General features: G+C 34.4%; 1 protein-coding gene across 1 annotated transcript in view; it reads left to right on the forward strand.

Moving 5' to 3' along the window:
• The window catches only part of LRP1B (LDL receptor related protein 1B), a 1,432,692-nt gene that overhangs the window by 1,128,504 nt on the left and 276,426 nt on the right, over positions 1–27,762 (forward strand). Inside the window, exons 44-47 of the mRNA XM_073806959.1 lie at positions 19,017–19,209; positions 19,842–19,967; positions 23,703–23,831; positions 26,007–26,126. Of these exons, the coding sequence (XP_073663060.1) occupies positions 19,017–19,209; positions 19,842–19,967; positions 23,703–23,831; positions 26,007–26,126 (568 nt within the window). The remainder of the gene's footprint in view (positions 1–19,016; positions 19,210–19,841; positions 19,968–23,702; positions 23,832–26,006; positions 26,127–27,762) is intronic.

Raw genomic sequence — 27,762 nt, forward strand, 5'->3', positions numbered from 1 at the left:
GTGTGTCTTAAGTAATTATTTTTACTCTAATCTGTCCTTAGGCAAAATACTTCCAAGTGTGAGAATTTGTTAGCCCAAAAGCCTCTGGGTTGAAATGCCTGCTTGAAAAATCACAGGAGTGAGAACTAGTCAATTGGGTAATCATTTTTAACAGCAGAAACTGGTTATTCCGAAAGCCTTTCAACAATGCACTGACTTGGAAGCCTTTGATTTAGTGGCTTCATGTAAATTCTGTTGTCTTTTGTTTTCTAAAAGACAACTTTCCAGGATTGGGAGATTGGCCTCTTATTCTCTACCCTTTCTTCTATGGAGTGACCTTCATTAAATCTAAAAGTATCCTATCTGGAACAGAACAACAATCTAGAAGTTTTTGTAATTTTTGTTTAGAAGTTTGTTAAAGCTTCATTTTCAAGTATTTTACTATCACATGGCTTAAATTATGCTGTGGGTCATACTATAGTTATTAAAAATTTCAATTAAAAATGATATATATAAAACAATTAAATTTGTATATAAAAGATAATTGAATGAATATGCATATACACAACAAAGAATTAGAAGGAAGTGGAGTATGTTTGCCATATTTTTCTGGCTACTTTTACCTCACTTAGAATCTGGGGTGAAAAAAAACTGTTCTCTTCTTGGTGCCTTAGTTTTTCCTCTGAAAATTAAAACACACAAATCATAGAGTAATACTATCATTTTATATTGCATCAAATTACACCAATGTTTCTTGAAGTATGAACTTTTAAAAATATATGATTAGGTCTTTCAGGATAGCAGTGTTTCTGAAACATTTACTATTACTAGTTTTAAGTTAGACAGATCAAACTTCGATCTTTCCTACATTGCAGTCCAGCTTCCATTTGAGATATTTCTTCTGATCTTGCATGACAAAGACTCTCAGAATCTATGTTTTGGCTTATGGTTACGGGGGGGAAAGTGGGGGGGGATAAATTGGGAGATTGGGATTGACGTAAACATACTACTAAATATAAAACAGATAACTAATAAGGACCTGCTGTATAGCACAGGGAACTCTTCTCAATACTCTGTAATGACCTGTGTGGAAAAAGAATCTAAAAAAGAGTGTATATATGTATAACTAATTCACTTTGCTGTAAGCAGAAACTAACACAACATTTTAAATCAACTATGTTCCAATATAAATTAAATAAAAATTAAATTAAAAGAATGATAAGAATCTATGTTTTGGTCTGCTTTCTATTTTTAATTAAAGTATATGTATGGGAAGAAATACATGTGATTCTGCATGTATTTATATTTCCATCATCAAAAATTTTACTGTTTGAAGAAGAGCCATTGATAACTAGAATAAAAATATCTTAATTTTTATGCTGTAGAAGTTAGGTATTTTGTAGGTCAGCAAGATCTCTTAGTAGTGAACACGAAGCAGTTTTCACTGACTTATTTTGCTCCTAGCATAGAATACAAATCATTATACCGACTACATGAGTATTCATATTTTTAGTGTTTGCGCTTTGAATTTCATACACAGTGGTAAAGAAAATGAACTTGATAATGTGTCTGAAAATTCCTCCTGTAACATTTAGAAATAGCATATGTATTATTTATTTGATTAAAACAGTATGAAATTCTAACAGAAAATCTCTCTTAACAGTCTAGCATGCTTCATGTGTAAGATGGTATATATTGCTGAAGGATTACTAATTTGTTCCCAGGTTACAACAAAAGTTTGGAGAAAACTTTGAATGGTTTAGGCTCATTAAAAATTGGTACAATAGAAAATCTTAATTCATAAGAATCAAAGGATATAAGAAGAGTTTATGTTGTAATATGATATTATGTTCATCTACCCAAAGCTTTATTACCCAAGTCCAGTCATGCTTTAAATTTGCTTATTCTTTGAATAAAATGCTCTTTAATGAATACAGAATGAGTTAACTCTATGTTACTGACTCTGAAAAACAAATTATTGGTATGACATCCAAAGCAGCCTTCTCTCTATTGGTGTCCTGTCCACTCCTCTTTCCTCCAAAGATTTACACTTTTATTACTAATGAAGAAGCATCATATTGTTACTAGTGCATCAAAAACAACAGACCACAGGCTTTGGGCTGTCCAATTCAATCCATTCATCTTTCTCACTCTTCCTGTTTTTTGATAAATTATGGGTGAAGCATGTACTTTGATTTAAGAGACATTTGCCCTGGATTCAGGTATGACAAGTGGTCACAGTAGTTTCAAACTGAATGTTTTGTTTTGAACGTAGTTCCAGATACACTCAAAAAGGAAAGCACCACTCTTAATACTAAAACACCACCGAAAGTCCTGTAAAATGCAGGCATGATGAATCAATCTTCTCATTAAATCTTTTTAATAAAAACATTCCATTTTCTGAGTAACACCCTGTTCTATAGGTTTAAATCAATAAAGTGATAATAGTAGACAGGAAAGTGATTGCTACATTAGGAAGACACTAACCTGCTTCCCGCAGTGGAGCTGTAGGATTGTGAACTCTCAGAACCGTGCTGCTTTTCAGATTAGTTTTGCCTTCTAAAATAATATTTCATTGGAAAACTTTAAAAAATGATCATGACAGACAGAAGGAAAAAGTATTTACATAGCTTGACCTCTTTAAGTAATCGCTGAATACAATAGAAAAAAATGAGTTTTATTTCATGGAATCCTTCACTATTAACAGCCTCTAAGACCACTCCACCTATTCCCTTGATAATTATCTTTGGAGTCTTTATTAACCTCCATCTGTCATCTTATATCTGTGTGTGTGTGTGTGTGTGTGTGTGTGTGTGTGTGTAATATTTAGGGAGTCATGGATTGGATATAGGATACTTTGTATTCTAAACTTGATTTTGGAACTTACTTGGTGTTTAACCTTTAAGAAATCACTTAAACGCTTTGAAATTTGCTGGTGTTAAAAATAGATACCATCTTGGGGGCTTCCCTTGTGGCGCAGTGGTTGAGAGTCCGCCTGCCGATGCAGGGAACACGGGTTCGTGCCCCGGTCCGGGAAGATCCCACATGCTGCGGAGCGGCTGGGCCCGTGAGCCAGCGCGTCCGGAGCCTGTGCTCCGCAACAGGAGAGGCCACAACAGTGAGAGGCCCACGTACAGGGGAAAAAAAAAAAAAAAAAAAAAGATACCATCTTATCTTATGGGATAGTTATAAAGATAACACAAATTTAAGTTACTTCACTTAGATTTTTATTTATTTTCTTTTACTTTTTAAAATAACAATTCTCAAAAGGCTACAAGAAGTAGAGGTAATAGTATAGTGTATTCCACAAATCAGTCAGCTAGCTTCAATAATTCTCGATGTATGAAAGTTTTATTTCTTAAATACCCCACCCCCCACTTCTAGTCTATGGATGATTTTGAACCAAATCTTAGCCATTAAAATATTCTATCTGTATTTTAGTATGTAACCCTAAATGATAGGAAATTATATTTTGTTTTTCAGTTTTTATAAACAAAATAATCTTATTGTATCTTAAGAATAATACTTCTTTAATTCATCAAATTACCCAGTCAAAATGTTTGCAATTTTTTGGGAGAATCAATAGAATCTAATTGAGTTTTAATTTACATAAGATAAAGTCACTAAATATAAGTATACAGTTTGATAACTTTTGAAAAATGTATAGGATCATATAATTACCATCACAATCAAGATATATAGCACATTTCTATTACTCCACAATTTTTCCTCATGCATTTTTACTGTCTGGGGCATCTGATAGGTACATGTTTAATTTTTAAGAAACAGTTAAAGAGTTTTCCAAAGTGATTGTATCATCTTACTGTACTGCAAGCATTATATGAGAGTTCTAGTCTCACCAACATTGGAGTGAATATTAGTGTCTCTTTGTGGTTTTAATTAGCATTTTGCTGTACTAATAATGTTGAGCCTCTTTTCATGTTGTTACTAGACACATGTCTATTTTCTTTGTGAAATAGTTGTAAATAGTAAAATCATCTTTTACTGATTTTTATGTACTTGGATTTTTTGCCATCTTATGAAGTCCTGGGTTTAAAAATTTACTTTGGGTTCAAGTACTTTGCCTGATAAATTCAATGTGTATATTTACTCCTAGTCTGTGGTTTGCCTTTTTCTTTTTTTAATCATGTATTTGAAGGGAAAAATGTTTTAATTATGAAGAATTTGAATTTATCAATTATTTCTTTTATGGTTCACGCTTTTGCATTTATCTAAGAAATTTTTGCCCATCTCAAGATCAAAATAATTTTGCTCTGTTTTCTTCCAGAAGTTTTATAATTTAAGGGGAAACAATTCAGATTTTCACCACTGAGTGTTAAGATGCCTTGTAAGTTGTTCATTGATATCCTTAATCAGTTTGAGGAAATTACCTTCTATTTCTAATTTGCTAATTGTTTTATCATGAATGGGTGTTGATTTTTGTCAAATTACATGTTAATTACTTTTTGAATATGAAAGCAACCTGGTGTTTGTGAGAAGAACCATACTTGATCATCATGTATCGTTGTTTTAACATGAAGTTACATTTGAATTACTACTTTTTTTCTGTTTAAAATATTTTCATTGGTCTCCATAAGAAATATTGATCTGTAATTTTTTTTTTCTTCTTATATTGTTTTTGTTAGATTTAGGTGTAGGGTTATTCTAGTCTCATGAAATGAGCTGGAAAGTGTTTCTTCCTCCTTTATTTTCTGAGAAAGTTTGTGTAGGTGTTTTTTCTTTCATGATTCTATGAAAGAATTCACCATTGGAATGATCTGGGCCTGGAAGTCTTCCTCCCTCCCTCTCTCCCTCCTTCCCTCCTTCCTTCCTTCTTTCTTTCCTTTTTGTACATACACACTCACATACATGTATATATCCATTACGCCAACTTGGTTTCTTAAAAAGGCCACACTTTCCTCATGGAATTAACTTTGTATTTTTGTCAAAAATGATGTAAATATAATGAATAGGCTATTTTGGGTTCCTTTCATTTCCATATAAATTTTAGGATCAGTTTGAGATTTTTCAACCAATGCCCTTGCTGGGATTTTGATTGGGATTTCACTGTATTTATAGATAAATTATGGGAGAATTGATATCTTAATAGTAATGAATTTTATGATTGATATGTATGGTATATTTTGACTTACTTAGGTCTTCTTTAATTCTCTCATTAATGTTTGTCAGTTTTCAGTGTACAGGTCTTGTACATATTTTGTTAAATATATTTTAAGTATTTCACATTATTATGTAATTATTTTAACTTTTTATTTTTGAAATAATTTCAGACCTACACAAAATTAAAAAATAATATAGAGTTCCCTTACACCCTTCACCAATAATAAAATTATTACTATAACACAATTATGATTGATATAAAACTATTAATTGATATACAGGTCTTTTGCACATTTCTTCAGTTGTAACACTAAAGTCTATTTTCTAAACCAGTTTCCAATCCTGGAATACACATTGCAATTGGATGTTATGTTTCCTTATTTGCCTTTAATCTGAGACATTGCCCTAGTTTTAGTTTGGCTTTTTAAGCAAATATTTTTGATGGGTACTATTCTGTTTTCCTTAGAATATCCCTCAATTTTTATTTGTCTGTTATTTCTTCATGGCTAAATTCTGGTTAAAATTTTTGGGAGAGAAACAGTAATAGTGATATTGTCCCCTTTCTATAGTATTATATCAAGATGAACATCATATTGATATGTCCTATTAATGGTGATGTTTTCTTTATCATCACTTGGTTTGATCACTTGGTTAAAGTGACAGACATCTAATTTCACTTTAAAGTTACTTTTTTTTTCCCTTATGAAGTTAATAAGTAGCTGGTGGAAATAAATAGTCTTTGAATTTTTATTTATTTATTTATTTATTTTTGCTGTGTTGGGTCTTCGTTTCTGTGCGAGGGCTTTCTCTAGTTGTGGCAAGCGGGGGCCACTCTTCATCGCGGTGCGCGGGCCTCTCACTATCACGGCCTCTCTTGTTGCGGAGCACAGGCTCCAGACGCACATGCTCAGTAGTTGTGGCTCTTGGGCCTAGTTGCTCCGCGGCATGTGGGATCCTCCCAGACCAGGGCTCGAACCCGTGTCCCCTGCATTAGCAGGCAGATTCTCAACCACTGCGCCACCAGGGAAGCCCTAATCTTTGAATTTTAACATTTGCTTGTGTATCACTTAGCCATCAATCTATGATCCCCATCCTCCCATTCCTAGGCAACCATGAATCCACTTACTGTCTCTGTAGATTTGTCTATTCTGGATATCTACTATATATAGAATACAATATGTGGTCCTTTATGATTAGCTCCTTTTACTTAACATAACATTTTCAAGGTTGTTATAGCATGCATCAGTACTTCATTTCTTTTCATTGCTGAAGAATATTCCATTGTATGGATGTACCACATTTTATTTATCCATTAATCATTCCTCTGTTGCTGGACGTTTGGGTTATTTCTACTTTTTGGCTGTTATGAATAGTGTTGCAGTGAATATTTATGAATATGCATGTGCAAATTTTCATTTCTCTATACCAATAGTGGACTTGATGTATCACATAGAAACTATGTTTAACAATTTGTGGTATTGTTAGACTGTGTTTTGTAAAACTATGTTTAACAATTTGTAGTATTGTTAGACTGCTTTCTATAGTGGTTGCACCATTTTATATTCTCAAAACTAGTGTATGAGGGTTCATTTCTCTACATCCTTGCCAAGAATTGTTATTATTTGTCTTTTGTTTATAAAAATCTGAATAGGTTTGAGGTAATATCTCGCTGTGGTTTTGATTTGCATTTCCCTGAAGGCCAACCAATTCATTCTTTCATTCAACAGATATCATTAAGTGTCTAGTATGTGCCAGATGCTGATCTAAGTGCTTAACATTCATCAGTGAACAAAACAGGTAAAGATACCCACTTTCAGGAAGCTTATGTTCCAGTAGGAGAAGACAGATAATAAGCAGTAAACCTAATAAGTACAGAGTAGAGTAGCATAAAGGAATTGAATGTGACATAGTAGAGGAATACAGGTTGTAGCTGGAAACTCAAGATAAACCTCCCTCATTGAAAAAGTGTTATTTGAGCTAATTCTTGAAGGGATGAGCTAGGTGGCCATATGGATGTTTTGGAGGCAGAGTCAGGCGTAGAGAACAGCCAATGTGAAGACTTTGTGTGCTTGGTATATGTGAGACATAATCAAGAGACCATTGTGGCCAGAATAGAGAGAACAAGTGAGCGTGGAAGAGATTAGTAGCTGATAATTCCAGAGAGGTAACTGGGCACCAGGTCATATAGGGCACTATACACCATTTCAACGACTTTGGAGGATCTTGAAAAAGATTAACAGACACACTGGCCTCCAGATGTAAGAAGGTTGTTACATTTACTCACTTTGTTTTCACATTGGTATTATTTTTAAATTTTTGTTTTGAATTTCTGCTTCATCTAATAGCCTCCTATTGAATAAAATGAATTTTATTTGGACACATTTTTAAAGCATATTTCTCAATTTGAGGGATTATAGGAATTCAGATTTAACAACCGTGCAAGACTTTTTGCAATTCTAAAAATAAACAGCATTAGAAAAAATATCACTCAAGAAACTGATGACAGTGTTTGCTTCTAAGGAAAAAGATGTGAGGTTGGAAGTTGGAGGTTGGAAGGAGTGTGTGCATAATTATTGTGATTGTTAAAAATAAGTTGAATAAGTGTATAATTTACACTTTGTATGTAAATTATACTCTAGTGAATTTGATTGAAATAGAAAACAATATGCATAATTAAGGAAGGTGTGTATATGAAAGTATACAAAGTCATGCAGCTAGATCCTACAGTAGTTTTTGCTGAGTTTTAGTTTTTTTTTTTTAAGTATGTCTTTTAATTTGATTAATCAAGAAGAATTTTAGGATGACATTGCCACATAGTTATGAAAATTCAAATGCATTTTAATAACTCACCTTCCCATCATTACATATACATTTATAAATATGCCCATATTTATTAAAGTGACCCTGGAGTAGCCTGTGGCTATGTGTGTAACATTTAAAAGGCACAGCATATCAATAATGTAATAATATTTTATATTATGATTTTATATACATACAATTTTTATATTATATAAATAAAATGGTTAAGTAAACATTTTGGATATAACCTTCCATCACAAATCTTTTGTCACTTGTCAGAGCGATATTTAACAAATCAAATGAGGTTTGGTTTTTTGTTTTGTTTGTTTTGGCTAATAATCATAAGAATGTTCAGAACAGCATGAACATCCCTCTCCCTACATACACAACAAGCAAAAATCTTTTATTTCCGGAATTGTAAATCTTGCACCTGCTCAGTGTAACTCCATCACTTGCAGTTCCAATACTGAAGGTGATAGGAGTTTCAAGATGGCCAGTGTCCATGTCATATGACTTACTTAATTAAAATCACTGCTTTTCAATTTTACCTCAAAATTAATAGGTAGGCATAATAATATTTGTAACCCTTAGTAGAACTTTCCAGATGACATGGGAGAAAAAAACAGAACTCAAGAATTTTGTCAAAGCAGACATTAATTTTACCTCTAAGCATAGGTTTAATGACATGGTAATCTCAGAAGTTGCAAAAGCATTAAATTTACAAATGGAAATCTATTCTAAAAGTTTATTTTAGAATAGTTTGTAACATTTTAAAAAATAAAAATAAAACTCAAAGTGTATTTAAGGTTCTAAACCCACCTTTACAAACCTATTTAAATCCTACTGCATTCACGCAAAAATAATTATAGCTAACATTTATGAAAGCTTACTATGTAATCATGCTAGTATTTTCTGAATATCATTTAACATTTTCTGAAATTCTATGATAAATATTAATTCCAGGCTTCCCTGGTGGCGCAGTGGTTGAGAGTCCGCCTGCCGATGCAGGAGACATGGGTTCGTGCCCTGGTCCGGGAAGATCCCACATGCCGCGGAGCGGCTGGGCCCGTGAGCCATGGCCGCTGAGCCTGCGCGTCCGGAGCCTGGGCTCCACAACGGGAGAGGCCACAACAGTGAGAGGCCCGCGTACCGCAAAAAAAAAAAAAAAAAAAAAAAAAATTAATTCCGCTTTTGTCATTTTAAAGATGAGGAAAGAGAGGCCCGGAGAAGTGAAATAATAAGCCCCAAGTCACACAATAAGAGGACGTGCTAGACATGATTGCAAATATTCTAACTCCAGAGTCTAGGCTCATAGTCCTAGGCTAACCTTTCTTTTTAAATGTAGGAAGAGTTAAGTTAATCTGTTTCTGGCCTTTCCCTTGACAGTTGTATTCACATAATCACATACACTGAAAAACAAATATTCATGCATACAAACAATCATCCTTTCATGCAGGACAATTTTTTAACTTCTTACAATGTAGCATTTAAAGTAATATTTAATTTTTTTTGATATTCAGTAAATCCTAATTTAAAAAATTAAGACTGGTAATTCAGTATGGCTTGGACATAGGAGGTGTTTTTTTTTTTTTTTTTTTTTTTTGTGGTACGTGGGCCTCTCCCTGCTGTGGCCTTTCCCGTTGTGGAGCACAGGCTCCAGATGCACAGGCTCAGCGGCCATGGCTCATGGGCCCAGCCTCTCCGTGGCATGTGGGATCTTCCCAGACCGGGGCATGAACCCGTGTCCCCTGCATCGGCAGGCGGACTCTCAACCACTGTGCCACCAGGGAAGCCCATATAGGAGGTTTTGACTTAACATATTACTTTGACTAGCTCTTCACTTTTTCTACTAAAATATTAAAAAGGAGGGCTGTATTTAGACAATGACCTAGAGAGTAACGGTATTGAAATATTTGTCAAAGGCATGAATGTGATCCTGAGATTATGTTTACCATTCTTCAGTAAAACATAAATGTTGGTAATACAATTTTATAAAGAAAAAAGTTTATTTTTCTGTACATAAGCAAATAAAGTACAAAGTTGAGTTCTAAGTTCATGTAAATGTACATTAAAAAAAAGAAGAGGAAGAAATAACCACAAACACAGGGAAAGAAATAAACACAAACACGGGGGAAATGTTTTTTTAATCACTCATTTATTTATTGATTTGATCAATAAATAATCATTGAAGGCTTCCCTGGTGGCGCAGTGGTTGGGAGTCTGCCTGCCAGTGCAGGGGACACGGGTTTGTGCCCTGGTCCGGGAGAATCCCACATGCTGCAGAGCAACTAAGCCCATGCACCACAGCTACTAAGCCTGTACTCTGGAGCCCATGGACCACAACTACTGAGCCCGCGTGCCACAACTGCTGAAGCCCGCATGCCTAGAGCCCGTGCTCCGCAATGGGAGAGGCCGCCCGCAGTGGGAGGCCTGTGCACCTCAGCAAGGAGTGGCCCCTGCTCCCGCAGCTGGAGAGAGACCAAGCGCAGCAACGAAGACCTAACACAGCCAAAAATAAATAAATAAATAAAATAAATGTTAAAAAAAATCATTGAATGTTAAATACGTTCTATTGTATTTATCTATGGATAAAAATCTATTTATCTATGGAAAAAATACAAGCTCTTGGGCTTCCCTGGTGGCGCAGTGGTTGGGAATCCGCCTGCTGATGCGGGGGACGTGGGTTCGTGCCCCGGTCCGGGAGGATCCCACATGCCGCGGAGCGGCTGGGCCCGTGAGCCATGGTCACTGGGCCTGCGCATCCGGAGCCTGTGCTCCGCAGTGGGAGAGGCCACAACGGTGAGAGGCCCACGTACCGCAAAAAACCAAACAAACAAACAAACAAAAACAAAATACAAGCTCTTATGATATCCTCTGATGAGTGTTATAATGAATGTGTATAGAAACTGTCTGGATACGCAGAAGAAGAAGCCATTTTGCTTTGGGCAGCTGAGAAGGGGTTCCCAAAGGAAGTCACCCTTGAATTGGGTCTCACAATGAATGGTTTTGGAAGGAATTCAAAGCAGAAGGAGCTAACTGAAAAATATATTTAGTTTTTTTTTTAAAGTTTACTCTTTATTGATACAAATCAGCTTATGAATCTCAAACTGTCTAAATATATCTAAATCAGAATTTTGGATAAGCTATAACTTTAATAACTATAATCAAATGTGAAGCCAAGACAATCATAATGTTAGAAACTTGCTCAAATTCCATTCAGGAGTGGCTCTAACACTTCAGGAATATCACAGTTTTTCTTCTCATTAGTTTTCTGTGTGACCTAAGGGAATATATTATCCATCCTCTTTCTTTGAGAAAGGAGCTGAGTCATTACCTTTTATTATCCTATTTTACAGATTAAGAGTCTGAGTCCCAAGAAGCCAAAAAGCTATCCAGGGAAAAATAATGAGTCTCAGAATAGGGTTCTTTCTACTACTTCTCTAATGCATATCTACAGATATTTTCTCCATCCTCCTCCATGTTCTCTTCCCCCTGAAGGTTTACCTGTGTGGTCAAATGGCTTCCTTGTCCTCTGGCCTTTGGTAGAGTGTGATCAACAGAGAGATCAGAAAGAGAGAGTGTGAAATCAAAGTAATTCATTCTCTAATCTCTCTCAGAAGGGTCTGCTTCTCTAACAAAGGCTGGTAACTCCTCTCACACAATAGGCAGTCTTTTAGATGACTGCTGTGAATGTTGTTCTTTTCAAATTTCGTTGGACACTAATGACATTTAGATATTTTATATTTGTTCTGCAAACTCACTCAGGCAAGTTAAATATAGCCATCTATTCTTAAGTTAAATATTTCTCAGTTTTAAGTTGCTGATTTACCACATCACCATTCTCTCCCAGGCTAAAGCAACTGCAATTGTTTCTCTGCAATCTGTAACACTTTGTCATGCCTGGCCATGGCAGGGGCCAAGTTGTCATTTCTCATAATGATCATTTATGATCTTGTCAGTGAGGCAATCAGCTGGGGTGTTTGGGAAGCTTCTTGTTTACTTGGCTTTTAAATTGTTTGGTTTAACATCTAGCATCTGGGTGTTGGAAATATGGTCTGGCTTATAAAACTGAATGTTTTTATTCCTTGATTAGTTGCCGTGCTTCTACCAATAAAGCTCCGGTGAAGTTTCAAGATAGGAAAGGCATATTTTTAGTGACTAAATTCCCTGACATATAACTTCAAGTCAATTGAAGTTGAAGTTGTGGATTACCAATTTAATTGTCCATCTATGAGGATACATGTGAGATTACGTGACTTTTTCAAGAAATGCATTATCTGAATGAACATGACTATTTTGAAACATGAACCTATTTATAGGTTCAAGGTTAAAGTGCCTGAAAATTATGCCATAATGGTATATTATTACCACATAACATGGTAGAGTGTAATTTACGAGGACAAAGCTTTTGCATTGTAAATAAAGATGCTGATTAGGCTTGCAAGGTACAGTATTTATGAAATTATGATAAAAATGTTTAATTGGGAGATGAGAAAGTGTAATTTAGTGTATTTCACTTCTCTTTTCCTCATTGAACTCTAACCAGTGAAATGTCTAAAGTCAGCTCAATTCTTAGTGGAACCTATTGTACCCTATGAAAGTAACATGCTTAATTATAGACTGAGTTTAATGTTGCTTTTTTCCCTTTTCTGTGTGTCAGCAGAAGTAAAGAAGTAAACTACTAAGTTCAATCTGTATTAAAATTTATAAAAGTTGCTATATACCAAATGACTTTTGGTAACAACATAGAAAAACTTTCATTGTTATAAGAATGACTATTCCTTATCCATAAAAAAACAACTATTTTTATTTATGTTTAACTAACATAATTTATTTTTCATTCTTAGTGATTTAGCAGTGTTTACTGAATGTCTATTTTGTTCACATAAAATATACTGAATAGAAAAGGGGATCAAAGAGATTACTACTACTCCTAACTTGAAGGAGCATAGATTTAATAATAAGGACAGCACGTACACATCTGCTAATATCAAAGAGTTTCTCCTGTCTCTTTAACCAAGGCAAATTTTATATATAAAATTTAATTCAAATCTTAGTTGCTTTGGGTCTGAAATAGCCTCAAAGCATTGAGTAAATCTGTGACCTTGGGCTGATTACATAAACTTGTTAAGCTGCAATCCTCATCAATAAAAGGTGGATTGGAATAGTATCTACCATATAGGGTAGAATGAGATTAAATTTGGTATGATACATATACATCCTGTATGTTGTAAGCATTCATGAGGTGTTAGCTCTTATTATTTACTAAAACAATGGTAAAATGACAATTGAATGAACGAATGAGTGACGAAAACCCCTGTGGGTTCTGCTAGAAAGGGAAATAGAGAGTCCTTAGTTTGTAAATACTCCCCTAATATTTGTATTCTTCACCTTTCTTGCTCAAAATATCATAAGTATTATCCTCTGTCTGGAAAAATGCAGTTGATCTTAACTGGTGTCCCTGAAACTCTTTTTGTTCTTATCTGATCTAATCTCTACACCAGAGGCAAAATAATCTTTACTAACGAATAATGACCTTAAAGTGCTTAAATTTTTTTTTTAAATTTACCATTACTTTCAGAACAGAACTCAGACTCACAACCTTGGCCTATAGGAAGGAAGGTCCTACATATTTGCCCTTCTGGCCGTTCTCACCAGGCTCATCATGGGATCCTCTCCCCAGATGTCTGAGTGTTAATAATGCTCACTTAACCTTTGCTCCTTTTCCCAGCATTTCATGTTCCCCCTTCCTCTTGCCTTTTGCACCATGTATTCCCTCTGCCAAAAGCTTCTCCTTCTCTTTCCCATCCTATCGCCTATTCATCCTTTCTTTTCTCAGGAAAATCTTCCCAGAAAGCACAGTATAGAAGTTATTTTCTTAACAAGCAATCTTTATTATGTTGATTCAAAAGAATAGTTACTGAAATTTAAAGCAGATATAAATCTTAAAGCCTGGCTCTTCAAAAAGGAAAAAGTAAAACTGTCTTAATCAGCTCTGGCTGCTCTAACGAAATACCATACACTGGGTGGATTAAACAATAGACATTTATTTCTCAGGGTTCCAGGCTGAGAAATCTGAGATCAGCATGCCAGCACATTTGGGCTCAAGTAACAGACCTCTTTCTGGCTTGCAGTAGCTGCTTTCTTGCTGTGTATCCTCACATGAAGGAGAACAAGAGAGATCTTTTCCTCTTCATATAAGGACACTAATCCCATCACAGGGACCTCACCCTCATGACCTCATCTAAACTTAATTACCTCCCAAATGTTCCACCTACAAGTATCACATGGTGGGTTAAGATTTCAACATATGAATTTTGGGGAGACACAAACATTCAGTCCATAACATTGTTACAGGTGATCTTTTATACTCATGAAATATTGACTAGGGAATAACATGTTATTTCCAAAGAAATACAAATGAGGAATATTAAACTCGGACACTTAGCATTAGTATTAAACTCATACACTTAGCATTAGTTTTCCCCATGCTCGTGTGTGTGTGTGTGTGTGTGTGTGTGTGTGTGTGTGTGTTTGAAAGGGTGGAGGTTGCAGCAACATGACCTGCACTTAGATTAGTAAAATTGTTCTAAGAATAGGAGAACATATGGAAAAATTATCTTGTCCCTCTGTAATATAAGATGTTCTAATGTATTACAGATCAAGAAAGACATCTTTTTCCCCTCTTTAAAGAGGTTGAAGATTTTAAAATTGATTTTACTTATATCTCAAGAAACTTTGGAGTGCTCATGTGCCTGTCAATTTGTAAAGAAAAAAGTAAATATATATTCTTTAATCCAAAATGATAAGTAATTAGATCTGTGTGGTAAGATTATTATTTATTTAACATTATTATTATTTATTTTCTTTTGTACTTTTCTCTATTTTATAATTCTTGTTTTTTAAAGTGAGCTCCCAAACAGCAGCATCAACAACACCTGGAAGTTTGTTAGAAATGAAGAATCTGAGGTTCCACCCCTAACCTAGTAAATCAGAATATGAATTTTAACAAATCTCAAAGTGAATTGCATGTACATTAAAACTTGAGAAATATTGCTCTATAGAACAGAAAATACTTATATATTCAGAATAAAAATGAAGTAATTGTTTTTATAAGAGGGTAATTACCAGTTAATTCAGAATGACTGAGGAAAAATTTGGGAAATCAGGAAGATGACATTGCTAATTACCTCATAATAATTTAGAATTTGATATAGGATGGGGTAAAGAGAGGTGACTATTTTTTTTTTAAACTACCACATTCCAAAGATTATCTGTTTTCTCCAAACCACATCAATTTTAGTAGTCAGTAAATGATTTAATCTTAGAATGTATTAATTCCTAAGAAGGCAACATGTGGCGCCAGGAAGGGTATTTTCCAAATATTTGTTTCTTCGTGACCATTCCCATGCAGTCATCATTCCTGTGAAAATTCCTTTTTTATTTATTTTTTCTGATTATAGGGAAAAGTAATGTAACTAGGTCTCTGCTTGGCATATTTAATATTCCAAGGCAAATAATCAAATTGATTTATTTCTATAAAAATATTACTATTGAGGTTTCTAAATTTGATTTTTATACAAAAATAATTATTTTATAACAGATCTGGAGGCAAAAATCACAAAAATTAATATCAAACTTATCTCTGACAGCTAAATTAAATAAATACAAACATATATGTATATATACATATGGATATGTATAAATATAAGATGTTCAAAATATTTCTATATATATCCTTATAACAGCCCTGTGAAGTTGTTGAAGCAGGTTTTAATCAGCCCCATCTTACAGATGAGCAAACTAAAATAAAAAAAAAAAGTGAAACATCTTCCCCAAATCTACTCTGCTCAAGAATGACCATGCTGCCATTTGAATGTAGGCCTTCTGAGCCCTTCCCATTATACCACAATGTTTTCTAAAATGGAGATAACTGAGTAAATTCTATAGTTCTGAATTGGATGTTGATTATCAAGCCCTCCTGATTAGGATGTTGATAAGGCAAAAAGCCCATTTCTTTATTCTAGGTATGCCACGATGTCTCTATTCATGTAATTTGTCCACAGTAGGGAGGCAAAGCTTTCTTCTAAATGAAACCAAACAAAATAAAATAAACTACATCAATGCCTTTAAAGCTGTTTGTTGTAGTTCTTGCTGCCTTAGAGGCAAAATCTTGTAGATTTCTTCGCTTCTCTAAGGCTTAAGGTCCTTTTTTTCCTCTCTTCTTTTGTATGTTTACTGTTCGATTCCTAAAATTATTTCTCATCTCTTTGCTACAAGAGAAAATTCATGTTAGTTTCTCTCTTCTAGAAATCTGAGCATTTCATTCAACTAACAAGGGTGTGCTCACATTTAAACCATCCCTCTGTTCCTTCACTAATTTGCTAAAGAATTCAGAGGAACTATTTGGATAGGTCACCTATGGATTAGATTTAGAAGCAAAAGCAAAGTAAAATGACTAGACAGTAAAAACATCTATTTTCTGATGTATCCTGTCCTTCCAAATGTAGTTGCAGTCCCATATATTTACCTAATGTTACTTCTGAAAATATTTTAAAGAAATTTTTGGCCTTTATTTAAAAAAAATTATTTAGATCTGATTGACATGCACTAAAATGTAAATATTTAAAGTTTAAAAGTCTTCACACACACACACACACACACACACACACACACACACACACACACAAACACCCATATTATCTGTGAGTCCACCATCACATCAAGATAATGAGCATATCAATGACCCCAACACATTTCTTCATTTGCCTTTTTAATCCTTCTTTTTCCACCCTACCGCTTCCCACTCTGTCCACAGGAAACACTGGGTTTTTTTTTTTGTCACTACAGATTAGTTTGCATTTTGTAGAAGTTTATATGAATGGTATGATATACCTGTGCTCCCTTTTGTCTGGCTTCTTTCACTCAGCATAATTATTTTGAAATTTATCCACAGTGTTACATACATCAATAATTCATCCTTTTTTTTTTTTTTTCTCAGTAGTATTACATTGAATGTGTTAAGGAAAAAATATCCATGACTCCTGTTAAAATGATAAAGGGGACTTTATTCAGGACTATCAGGATAGGTATATAGAGACAACTGCAGTGGGGTTTTGCAGTAGAGGAGAGGGATTGAGGTCAACTCTAAATACAAGGGAAAGTAGAAATTTATAGCCAGGGAGTGAATGGGCTGTGAGTGGATGGACAATTACTAAGAGGAAATATCAGAGGTAAGGGACAGCCCCAGCTTTAAGATGAGCAAACTAAAATTCAAAAAAAAAGTGAAACATCTTCCCCAAATGCACTAAACTGACCTAACAAGATTCTTGGTGAAGGCAAGCCTAGGTGATCGATCAGACTTTGATCGTCAATCTGAATGCTTTTTATTTTTGTTTTCTTGCCTAATTATACTGGCTAGAAATTCTAGGACAATGTTGGGTAGAAGTAGTAAGAATGATTTTTCCTGTCTCATTCCTAGTTTTATTTCTATTCATATTTTTAGTCTGAGTTTCTATCAGGAATGCATATTAGATCCAACCAATAAATTCTCTGTACTGAGACCTTCATATGAGTTTTCTTATTTTGTGTGTTATACTGATAGGATTTTAAAATGTTAAATAACTCTGTATTCCTTGGATAAAACTCACTTCATCATTATGTGTTTTTCATTTTATTGATATCAAAGAGCCATCTTTTAGTTTCATTGATTTTCCTCTGATTTTTTCCTGTTTTCTATTTCCTTGCCTTCTCTTCTGATTTTTATTTTGTTTTCCTTTATTTTGGATTTAACTTACATTTTCTCTTCTACTTTCTTAAGGTGGAAACTGAAGTCACAGATTTGCGACTTTTCATCTCTTTTTCCATAGTAGTTTAGTGGTAAAATTTTACATATTACCATTAAAATTCTTGAGCATTCTTTTGGGAAACAGTTAAGCTACCTGGAAAGAGTTTGATCCTTTCAGGATTTGCTGTTAAGGTTTGAGAGACTGGAGTAGAACAGAGTTTAGGGTTAATTATTCCCCGCTGCTGAGCCAAGACCCTTCCAAGTACTCTACTCAGAGTCCCATGAATTACAAAGATTTTAAGTCTGGTTGGCATTAACAAGTGTGATTCTTGGACCCACGTAAATTTTGGAAACTCTTCTCTGTACTCCTTTTGCATGACTCTTTCACCAGCTTGCAGTAACTGTCTCACATACTGTGCTTAATACTCCAGGAGGACCCTGTGCAGATATCCAGAGTTCTCTCTCTGTTGCCTTCTTCTCTCCAACACTCTGCCTTGTGAGAGCTAACCATATTACCCTCCCGTAACTCTCAGCTATATCCACTCAGAGAGTTCCCTGGACTCTGTTGGGTTTCTTTGCACTGCGTTGCTACCTGGAATCTGTCTCAGGCTATAAACTGTGGAGGTTATGGGACTCACTTGGTTTATTTCCTGTTACTCAGGAATCACTGTCCTTCCTTACCTGATATCCAATGTGTTGAAAAGCCTCCTTTTTTATTTATATATATATATTTATATATATATATATATATATATATATATTTTTTTTTTTTTATTTTAGTTGTTTTATTGAGAAGGATAATCTACACCCTTTTACTTCATCTTGGTCTGAGTGAAACTTTTTGGTCTTTGCTTTTAAACTTTTATTGCCAATACATGTATATCTGGTTAACTTATTCATGTTGTAAGCTTCCTAAAGAAATAACCTGGATCAGTTGAACTTTATATTCTGTATATAGTTCTGAGAGCTTAGTGTTTACTGTATATCTAAAGATTTCTTAATAATGATAAATAAATGTTTAGTACTAATAGTCTCATATTGTTGTAATGATGATTTTGGTTTATAATGCTAAATAGACACAGCTGCTTAAACAAACTGAATGATTATTAAATAGAAATATACTGCAAAATATTAAGTAAACATTGCAAAAACTAAGGATGGTTAAGACATTTAAAATAAACTATAAACACATTATGATAATACATTTAGTGAAATGTATTTTTATCTGATTATTTCAATAATCAGAAATAATCTTAATCTCTTTTCTTTTGAGCAAAAACAGATGAGGATATCTTCATTTAAAAAAATATGATATTTTACTTTATTCCAGGTGATTGTCAAATCTGGGCCAGGGGCTTTTCTCAGTTTGGCTGTTTATGACAATTATATCTTCTGGTCAGACTGGGGAAGAAGAGCTATCCTGCGTTCCAACAAGTACACGGGAGGAGATACAAAAATTCTTCGTTCTGATATTCCACATCAACCAATGGGTATCATAGCTGTTGCCAATGACACCAATAGCTGTAAGTTACAATATTTATTTGTAAGTTACAAATATATTTCTCAATTATATAATCTCTCAAAAAACGTATTTATGTTTTTAGTAATACTTAGTTGTATTTTGTTTTCTTACTGTTTCTGGGGCTAGTGTTCAGCCTTTGACTATCTAATATATTGAAATTATCTGAAAGTTTTATGGAAAATTTTGTAGTTCTTAATTTACCACCAGAGGAACAATTCATTTTTAATTATTTGCTTCTGGATTTCTATTTCATACTTGCTCACTCCTCATATTTTTGAACATTCAGATCGTTTCCAAGAAAATAATACTTGTTGATAAACAAGCTTTGCATCTGGCCTTAAAATTTTTTTAATCACTGGAATACCTACAAAATTGCAGTCTGCAGTACGCATGTGGTTTCTAGAGGTACTAGTGCGTTGAATGACAAATATGTTAGAAAATGTAGAGATTTGTTACATATTTTTAATGTTCTTATCTTTTGGAATATTTAGATTTGTTTAAAAATCCCAAATCTTCCTTGTTCATGAGATACTTTTGAGAGATTGAGACTGTCTAACAGTTTACTGTTAATCTATATTAACATAGACTAGGAATTCAATATAAAATGTCACCAGTAAAACCTGTTCATTGCAGGTGAACTTTCTCCATGTGCGTTACTGAATGGAGGTTGCCATGACCTGTGCCTTTTAACTCCTAATGGAAGAGTGAACTGTTCCTGCAGGGGGGATCGAATATTGCTGAATGACAACAGATGTGTGAGTAAGTAAAGATAATTGAAATGTGATATAACTGCTCAAAATGGCACACATGGACCTTGAAATTTTTTGAGTATTATTTATGAAGTTGTACTATTAGAGGCCTGGTTGTCTTATCTCTCCCTTCTAAAAAGAACTCAGTTTACCATTCTACCTATAGCACCATGTGATAGGTAATGATAACCCAAACAGTGACAAATGTTGTGTCCCCCTGATTCTGGGCTGGAAGATGTTGGATTAGCTAGAGAAATACCTGCAAGCAATGATCATCTGAAAACTTGTGTTTATGACTTTGAGGTTTCAGTCAATAGCGAAATTAATTAAAGCTGAAATAAAGCAGTGTATAGGCAGTAGCTTAGTAGCTTTGTAGTAAACCTATTCACAGTCCATCAGACTATGTAAATGAGAAAGAATGGCTCACACAGTTTATTTGTAATCATTTCCAAACTGTTAATTAAAAATGTAATGTTGCAGCCTTGCATGATGTTTATATCTCCCAAAGGCATTACAATCTTTAATTAGTACCATTACAGTAAATACTTACTAACAGCTAAGTTTCCAAAACTGTTTCCACTATAAATAAGGGTTCAAGTATTCCAATACTGCCATGAAAAATTAGCCAGCAACATAAAAAGGGTTAATTTCTCTTTAATATTAAGACTATTCATGAGTAAGAAAGATTGTAGAGAAGCATCTTGGAAAATTGGAAATTGATGAACTCACTCTTAGGATGTGTCAATTTTTGACATTTTTTTTCTCCTCATCTCATATATTTCATCTTAGAAAATCAATAGGACTGGATATATCTACGTTATAAAAATTAGTATCATAAGCTATAAGTATTTTTCATTTTTAGTCTTCTTTTGGTCTTTATATACCAAGAAGATGTTCTCTTTTGCCTGTTCTTTATTTTAATATGAGCACTTTGTCATCGTTTTCTTTACTTTGAAAACTACTGCACCTAATGCAAGAACATATACGTATTTTCTCACTTTGCAAATTGGTACCAGAACCCAAAAGGGCATCTCTTAGCAAAAGAAGTAAAAGACTTGTATTTAAGAATGTGCCAAAGAAAACAAGGGAATGATGTAATTGTTCAGAAGATAGCAAATTTCAATAATTCGTGCCACAGATTCCCACATTTCTTCATCACCTAACACTTCCCTGAATTGCTCACGCAATTGCTTAAACTCTCTCTTTCAGTTTGCCTTTGTGGTTTCAGCTATAATGGCCTGGATCTGATGCTATCTGTAAGCCTGGAGTTTTAGCCATGCATTAGAATCACTCATGTTTCTTTCACAGGTCACTACAGGCCAGTAGTAAACCAATGCCTTTAGTCAGAACAGCAAGGCTTATTTGTATACAACGGATGCCTGTCATTGCTGAAAAATAGATTAGATACATCTGTCCCTACTAAGCCACCTGCTTCTCACTGTTCATGAGAGGGAATGAATCAGACAGAAAACTATAGTTTTAAACAAGCATAGTTGTATTCACATAGAACTGTAGATTGATATTGCATTCCTCAGAGCTGACATACCTTTACAGAAGTATCTTGTATCCGCTGTGCATTCATATTGAAATCCTGTGCTCCAGCAGAGAGATTGAAAAGTAACTCTTGGCTTCTTTTTGTCAAGTCCATCTTTAGGAAATGAGGATGTTTCTGGCATATCTGTGTCGACCTCTGAATTAGTTCACCCAGAGCAGTTTATGAATGTTAATGGCAGCATCACAGGGGTGAAGGACCATTTACTAACACCTACCCGAGGGCAAAGGAGGGAAAAGCCATTTGTTGTCATAACTCTTGACAGAAAGATTAGGCAATTCCATTTTACACAACGTTGCTAGCCTTATTAAAACCCATAACAGAAATAAGAATAGCAAATATAATTAGATGAAGCAATTACCTTGTAAGAGAATTGAGGATAGCTGAACCACATTTTTTGTTTCTAGAAAGAGGAAGAAAGTAGTCAATACTATTTCTTCAAATGAACATACCTAAGCAAGAATTGTGCTCATACAATGTTTGTTTTTTCATGATAAACCATATTTATCATGAATAATTTTCATTTTTTCCTTAAAGGCACAACGATTATAAAAGCAAAATATGGTATTTGCCATCATAACAATTAGCTTTCACTGGAAATGAGAAATTAAACAGGATATGTTTAAAATAGACAAAATAAGTTAGGAATTCTAATGGACTCTCAGTAAACGGATGAATTTTGTTCAGTTCATGATCTAAGGTGATTGTGTGCAGTAATGTCAGCACTCTTCTTAAAGACAGTAATTCTTTAAAGTTAATGATATTTTTAGATTCTTAATTCCTTGTTGCTTCCTCTAAAATGGCATTCTACCTTCGCTACTGACCAGTGAAGTTTAGACTGCACCAAGAAAAATAAAATTACCTTTAGAGAGGGGTGCTATCATTTAAAGAGTTAAATTATAAGTCTTTAATAGGTGGATAAGATAGATATTCTAGTAAAATGAGTTAAATTCTAGGATAATAAAGAATAAAACACTGGAAACTTTAAACAGTATTTGTGGCTGTTTAATTAATTATTCCTGAAATAAATCCTAAAAACTGATTGTAAAATTAAGTTGTGTTACCTGCATTAGGAGAAATAAATGAATTCTAATTACCTCCAACATAATTAATATGACTGACTTTCACTGTACAGTTTTTCAACAAGCAATGGAATGAGTACATGCAAGCAAATAGCATGTAATACAACCAAAACATTGCATCCCAAAAGTTTGCTAGTAAATCTATTATTTAAGAATAAAAATAAGTCTGTTTTCCCCAAGAGAGGTCTTTCTAAGACAAGGGTAACATACTGGCACTCCAGGGATGAAACCTAACTGTAGAAAAGCTCACAAGTTGGGCAAACCACATAAAAACTCAGGCTTTTAATTTCTTATAAAAATCCTGACATTTAGAAGTGGGACAATATGGCAGTAGTCCACTGGAGCCCATAAGCATCTGGTGCACATGCTTTCCAGTTTATCATTGTCCTCCACCAGTACATCCTACAGATTCCCATGCATTTCAAGGAGTAGGTACTGATCACGTGTGGCAGGAAGAGAGGGTCTGCTCCCTGGTACTTCTCACCATGGATAGAGCAAGAGGCTGATGAAAGTAATTTCAGCAATTCCAGTACTTCTGATTGATAGAAACTGCTACAGAGATTTCTTCAGCAGGTAGTTGGGGAGGAAGACCAGTTGGAGGTGAGATTTGTAATGAATAAATTCAAGCATTCAAAGATAAGAACTCTATATATTGGAAATTTTCAGTGTATTGAAGAATACCTGAGATTTCAATAAGAAAATACAAAAACACTCTCAGTATGTACAGAACTTATTTAACTGGCTCTTTTTAAAAATTTATTTTTAACATACACTGTTAAGCAAAATTCATAAATATAGTCTCCCAGATTTAAACCCCTCCTTCTCTCCATGCATGTATAGTCACCAAATAATTAACAAAATACACAAACAGGCATAAAAGAAAAATAAAGTCAGGCAATTCCCAAAAATTTGCAAAGGGAGGTTGAAGACAGCACAATAAAAAGTGTCCCTCTTAATTTTTTTGTAAAGAAATGCCATAAACCACTGTCCTTTATTAATTTTATATTTAGATAAATTTTAGTTTATTTTTATAATTAAGATTAAGGGAAACAGTTGTCATGACATCAAAAATGTTTGTTATTGTATGAAACGTTGGCTTTTTTCCTTTCAGCTAAAAATTCTTCCTGCAATATTTATTCAGAGTTTGAGTGTGGAAATGGAGAATGTATTGATTACCAGCTCACCTGTGATGGCATTCCTCATTGTAAGGATAAATCTGATGAAAAACTGCTCTACTGTGGTGAGTTTCCAATGTATGACTTACTCATTTCAGAATGTAATTCTTTTTATAGCTTTTGGTGTGATTGTCTCCATTTGGTTTATGTGTATGATTTCCTTAATGCCTCTCATTAACATGGAGATCTAAGGCAAATTATTTGTCTTTGTTCTTATTCAAATGGGGCACCATATTTCCTACCCAAAACACATGATATTCATTGAAGAATTTCCTCATGGTTTTCCATGCATGAAGTATAAATTTAAATACAGCAGGAGCCTGTCTTTTGAGCTGCTTCATTATTCATCATTAGCAAAAAGTTTTAGGCTTACATTCCTAAAAATATGTCAGAAATATCAGTTATTGGGTAGATATTGCAGGTTTACTTCTGCAGCAAAAGTCCCCCATCAGTCAATAGCATGTTGTTGTGTTGATATCAAAGTCTTTTTCATTCTATTTTTGCCTCCAGGATTGTCCCAGAGCTAGTGTCCTTAGGTACAAAGGCTGATTGCTTTAGCCATGGTCCCCATTAAGTATGGAATTCCACCATCTGTGCCTCTGTAGGTGACACCAAGTGGTAGTCAACCTTTCCTTCTCCCTTTGAAGTAGAGACTGGCTTTTGGACCCTAGTAAGCAACTGTTATTTGCCTTCGCTGCAACAATATTTTTCCTGAAAGTTTGTGTCTATGCAATCATTAATAGTTATTATAGAATTGATCCAGATTATTTCTAAATTAGTCTGATTTATTTTTGTGCTGTAATACAATAGTACTGGTATTATATGCTCTGCAAAATTTAGGAATCTATATCTGGAATTGCTATATTTGGCTTCTATTTTTCTCCTTTGTTTTCTTATATTAGAGAAAGTTAAAACAAGAGGAGGATGGATTTTGGGAAATTTATGTCACACTTTTACATTGCAGAATAAACACCCTTGGTTAAAATGACAGTCAAATGTAATTTGTCCATAATTTATATGTAACTGAAATCTTAGGGAATTTACCTCAAATGACATGTTTGCTTGAATCAACAGCTATATCCTGTACACCATGAAAATATTAAAGCATATAAAAATGTAATAATAATCAACTTACAAATTCATATTATTATGAATTGGCTTGAGAATATATTTCACATTATTTTTATCTTCTTAGAAGGCAGGTAATATTTGTGTGAGAAGGGGTTAGCAAACTTTTTCTATAAAAGGTCAGCTTGTATTATAGGTTTTGTGGGCCATATATACTCCTGTCACATATTCTATTTTTTTAACAATCCTTTAAAAATGTAAAAATCATTCTTAGCTTCATAGCCATATAGAAACAGGCTGATAGGCTGCATTTGGCCTGCGGGCTATAGTTTGACACTTTCAGGTATAGATTCCAGAGTTTAGAATCACACTTGAGGTTAAATCTTTGTTCCCAAACATACTAGTGTGTGACTAGCATGAACAAGGGTACTGACTTCTCTATGTTTTAGTTTCTCACTACCAAGCAAATCTAGATGGGGTGATGGTTGGGAGCATTAAATAAACAAATGTACATTTACATATGCTCAATGTAGAGCCTGGCACAAAATTACTTTTCAGTAAATGGCAGCTATTATTATTGTGAGTGGTACCTTCTGCCCCAAATCAGAAAATGTCAGGAGACTCTCATTAAGGTAAATAGAATTCAGAGGCAATTATTATTCTGCTTGGAAAATTTGGATAGACATTTTAAGATGATTTCTAAGAGAAATTTATGGATAAGTAGGTGACTCTTGGATTCACTGATTCAGGGATACATGTTTTGACACTTTTTTCCTTGTTTTAAAATCTTTGTGGGGTACAAAGGAGAGAGGGGATAGGTGTTAGTGTGTCTTTATTGCGTTGGAGGTAGAGATTCTTTTCTTCAGATTTGAGTATGTGATACATGTTTATTTCTATGCTAGCTTACAGAAATGCCAGAAACAATAATGTGAGTATAGTTTGACGAGGTCTCCGAGTATGAATCACTGAGGTTAAAACAGTCAGAAAGGCTTTTTACCACATGAACTACTTGATAATGCACAGATATTCTAACCCAGAACTTGGATGCCACACGGCACTTGTTTTATAGACCCACAATCCAGTTATTGTGAATGAGGTATCATCTGTGATCTTCTTTTTGTAAAAATAGTTCTATAAGCCCTCCAAGTATGTGTTTTTCTTTTCTGTGTAAGAAAACAGAAGCTGTCGAAGAGGTTTCAAGCCCTGCTACAATCGTCGTTGTGTTCCTCACAGCAAGTTATGTGATGGTGGAAACGACTGTGGAGACAACTCTGATGAATTAGACTGTAAAGGTAAACACATATTGTATCAGCCTCGGAATATTATCATGCTAAGTGTTTCCTAAACTCTTCCAAAGTGTGTTCCTGAGAGCACTATGGTTTCCCCCTTTTGATACATAACAACAGTTAGCATCTATGGACCATACTTTGGTAAATGCTATTGGAGGGGAGTTACTAGAGTCAACTGAAAATTATGACTATATTTTCTGTTTCTATTTCTTTGCTCACTTCAAAATTCTTTCTCACCTTTTCAGTTCAACCACCCTATTTATGGGACATTTCTACCAGAATGTATAATACTGAATCTACTGCTCCAAAATGTCCCCCTTCATTCCCTAATTCTCTCTCCTAACCATGCTCTCATCATTTTCCTACTTATTGGACAGGAAACCTTGGTACTATCCTTGGTTCCTCCTTCCACCATGTTTTATCACCCACATGTCCAATCATCAACAAATCTTCCAATTCTTTGAGATAGATTCCCCTTCAATCTACTTTGAGCCTGGGTTAACAAAGTAGCCCTTTTATTGGTCTCCCTGTTTCTACTCTTTGCAGTAAATCTGAATTTTTAGTCGTGCTAAAACAATTTAACATTTTACCGTAGTAACGACTGTGACACATCAGCAACCAGACTACCTGGGATAGAACCCCAGCCCCACCACTAACTGCATGACTTTAGATAAAGTACTTAACCAACCCGTGGCTCAGTTTCCCAAGCTTTAAGAAAAAGAGACAATAGTTAAATAAGTATATCAGTATTAGAATAGAACTTGGCATATAGTAAATGCTATGTAAACATTTACTTTTTTATCACTTCCCAGATAAAGCATCCCAATGTTTGCAGAATAAGTGACAAGTTTTTAGTCTGACATTTAAGGTCTCCTAAAACCTGGATCCAACAGATCTTTCCAAACCAATTTACCTTTAAAAATCTTTCCATCCATTGAAATACTTTATTGGGTAAAATTCATTAAAGACTGAGACAAAAAATTTGTGAGTTCTGTGTGTGCCCTCAAGTAGTGCAAACTCTAAGTGAAAGATAGTCATTTAAACAGGTGAAGATGAATATAAAGTGCTATGATTGCACTATTAAGAACACAGTTTTGTTTTGTTTTTTTGGGCTTGGAAGTATCCTGAAAGGTTTCATAGACGAGATTAAATTTAAGCTGAGTCTTAAAGTATAAATAAGGTAGAATGATCAAAATAGAAGAGAATTCCAAGTAGAAGGACCAATAATGAAAACTGCAAGTAATTTGATATGGTTAGAGCCAGATTGCATATTGGGGAGTGGTGAAAAAAATGAGGCAAGTTAGAAGAAAGAATCAGGAAATGAAGATTTTTTTTGGTGCCATGTTAAAGAACATGACCTTTATCCTGCAGTCACCAGAAAGTTTAAAAAAGGGGAAAAAAACCCTATGATTTTAGAATGAAAACTCTAATACTGAGATCAGAAGGACAAAACAGTAGCATGTTACAGCAGCCAAAACTAAAAATAAAGAGGAGAGAGACAGATATAACAGCATTTTAAAAGGTAGCATAACAAGTCTTTTGCAGTAATAAACATGGAGGAAGCATGGGAATAGAGGAGATACATGTGTGTGTGTGTGTGTGTGTGTGTGTGTGTTGTATGCTTTTAAAATATTATTTG

The sequence above is a fragment of the Tursiops truncatus genome, chromosome 7 (assembly GCF_011762595.2).
Source record: "Tursiops truncatus isolate mTurTru1 chromosome 7, mTurTru1.mat.Y, whole genome shotgun sequence".
Taxonomy (NCBI): domain Eukaryota; kingdom Metazoa; phylum Chordata; class Mammalia; order Artiodactyla; family Delphinidae; genus Tursiops; species Tursiops truncatus.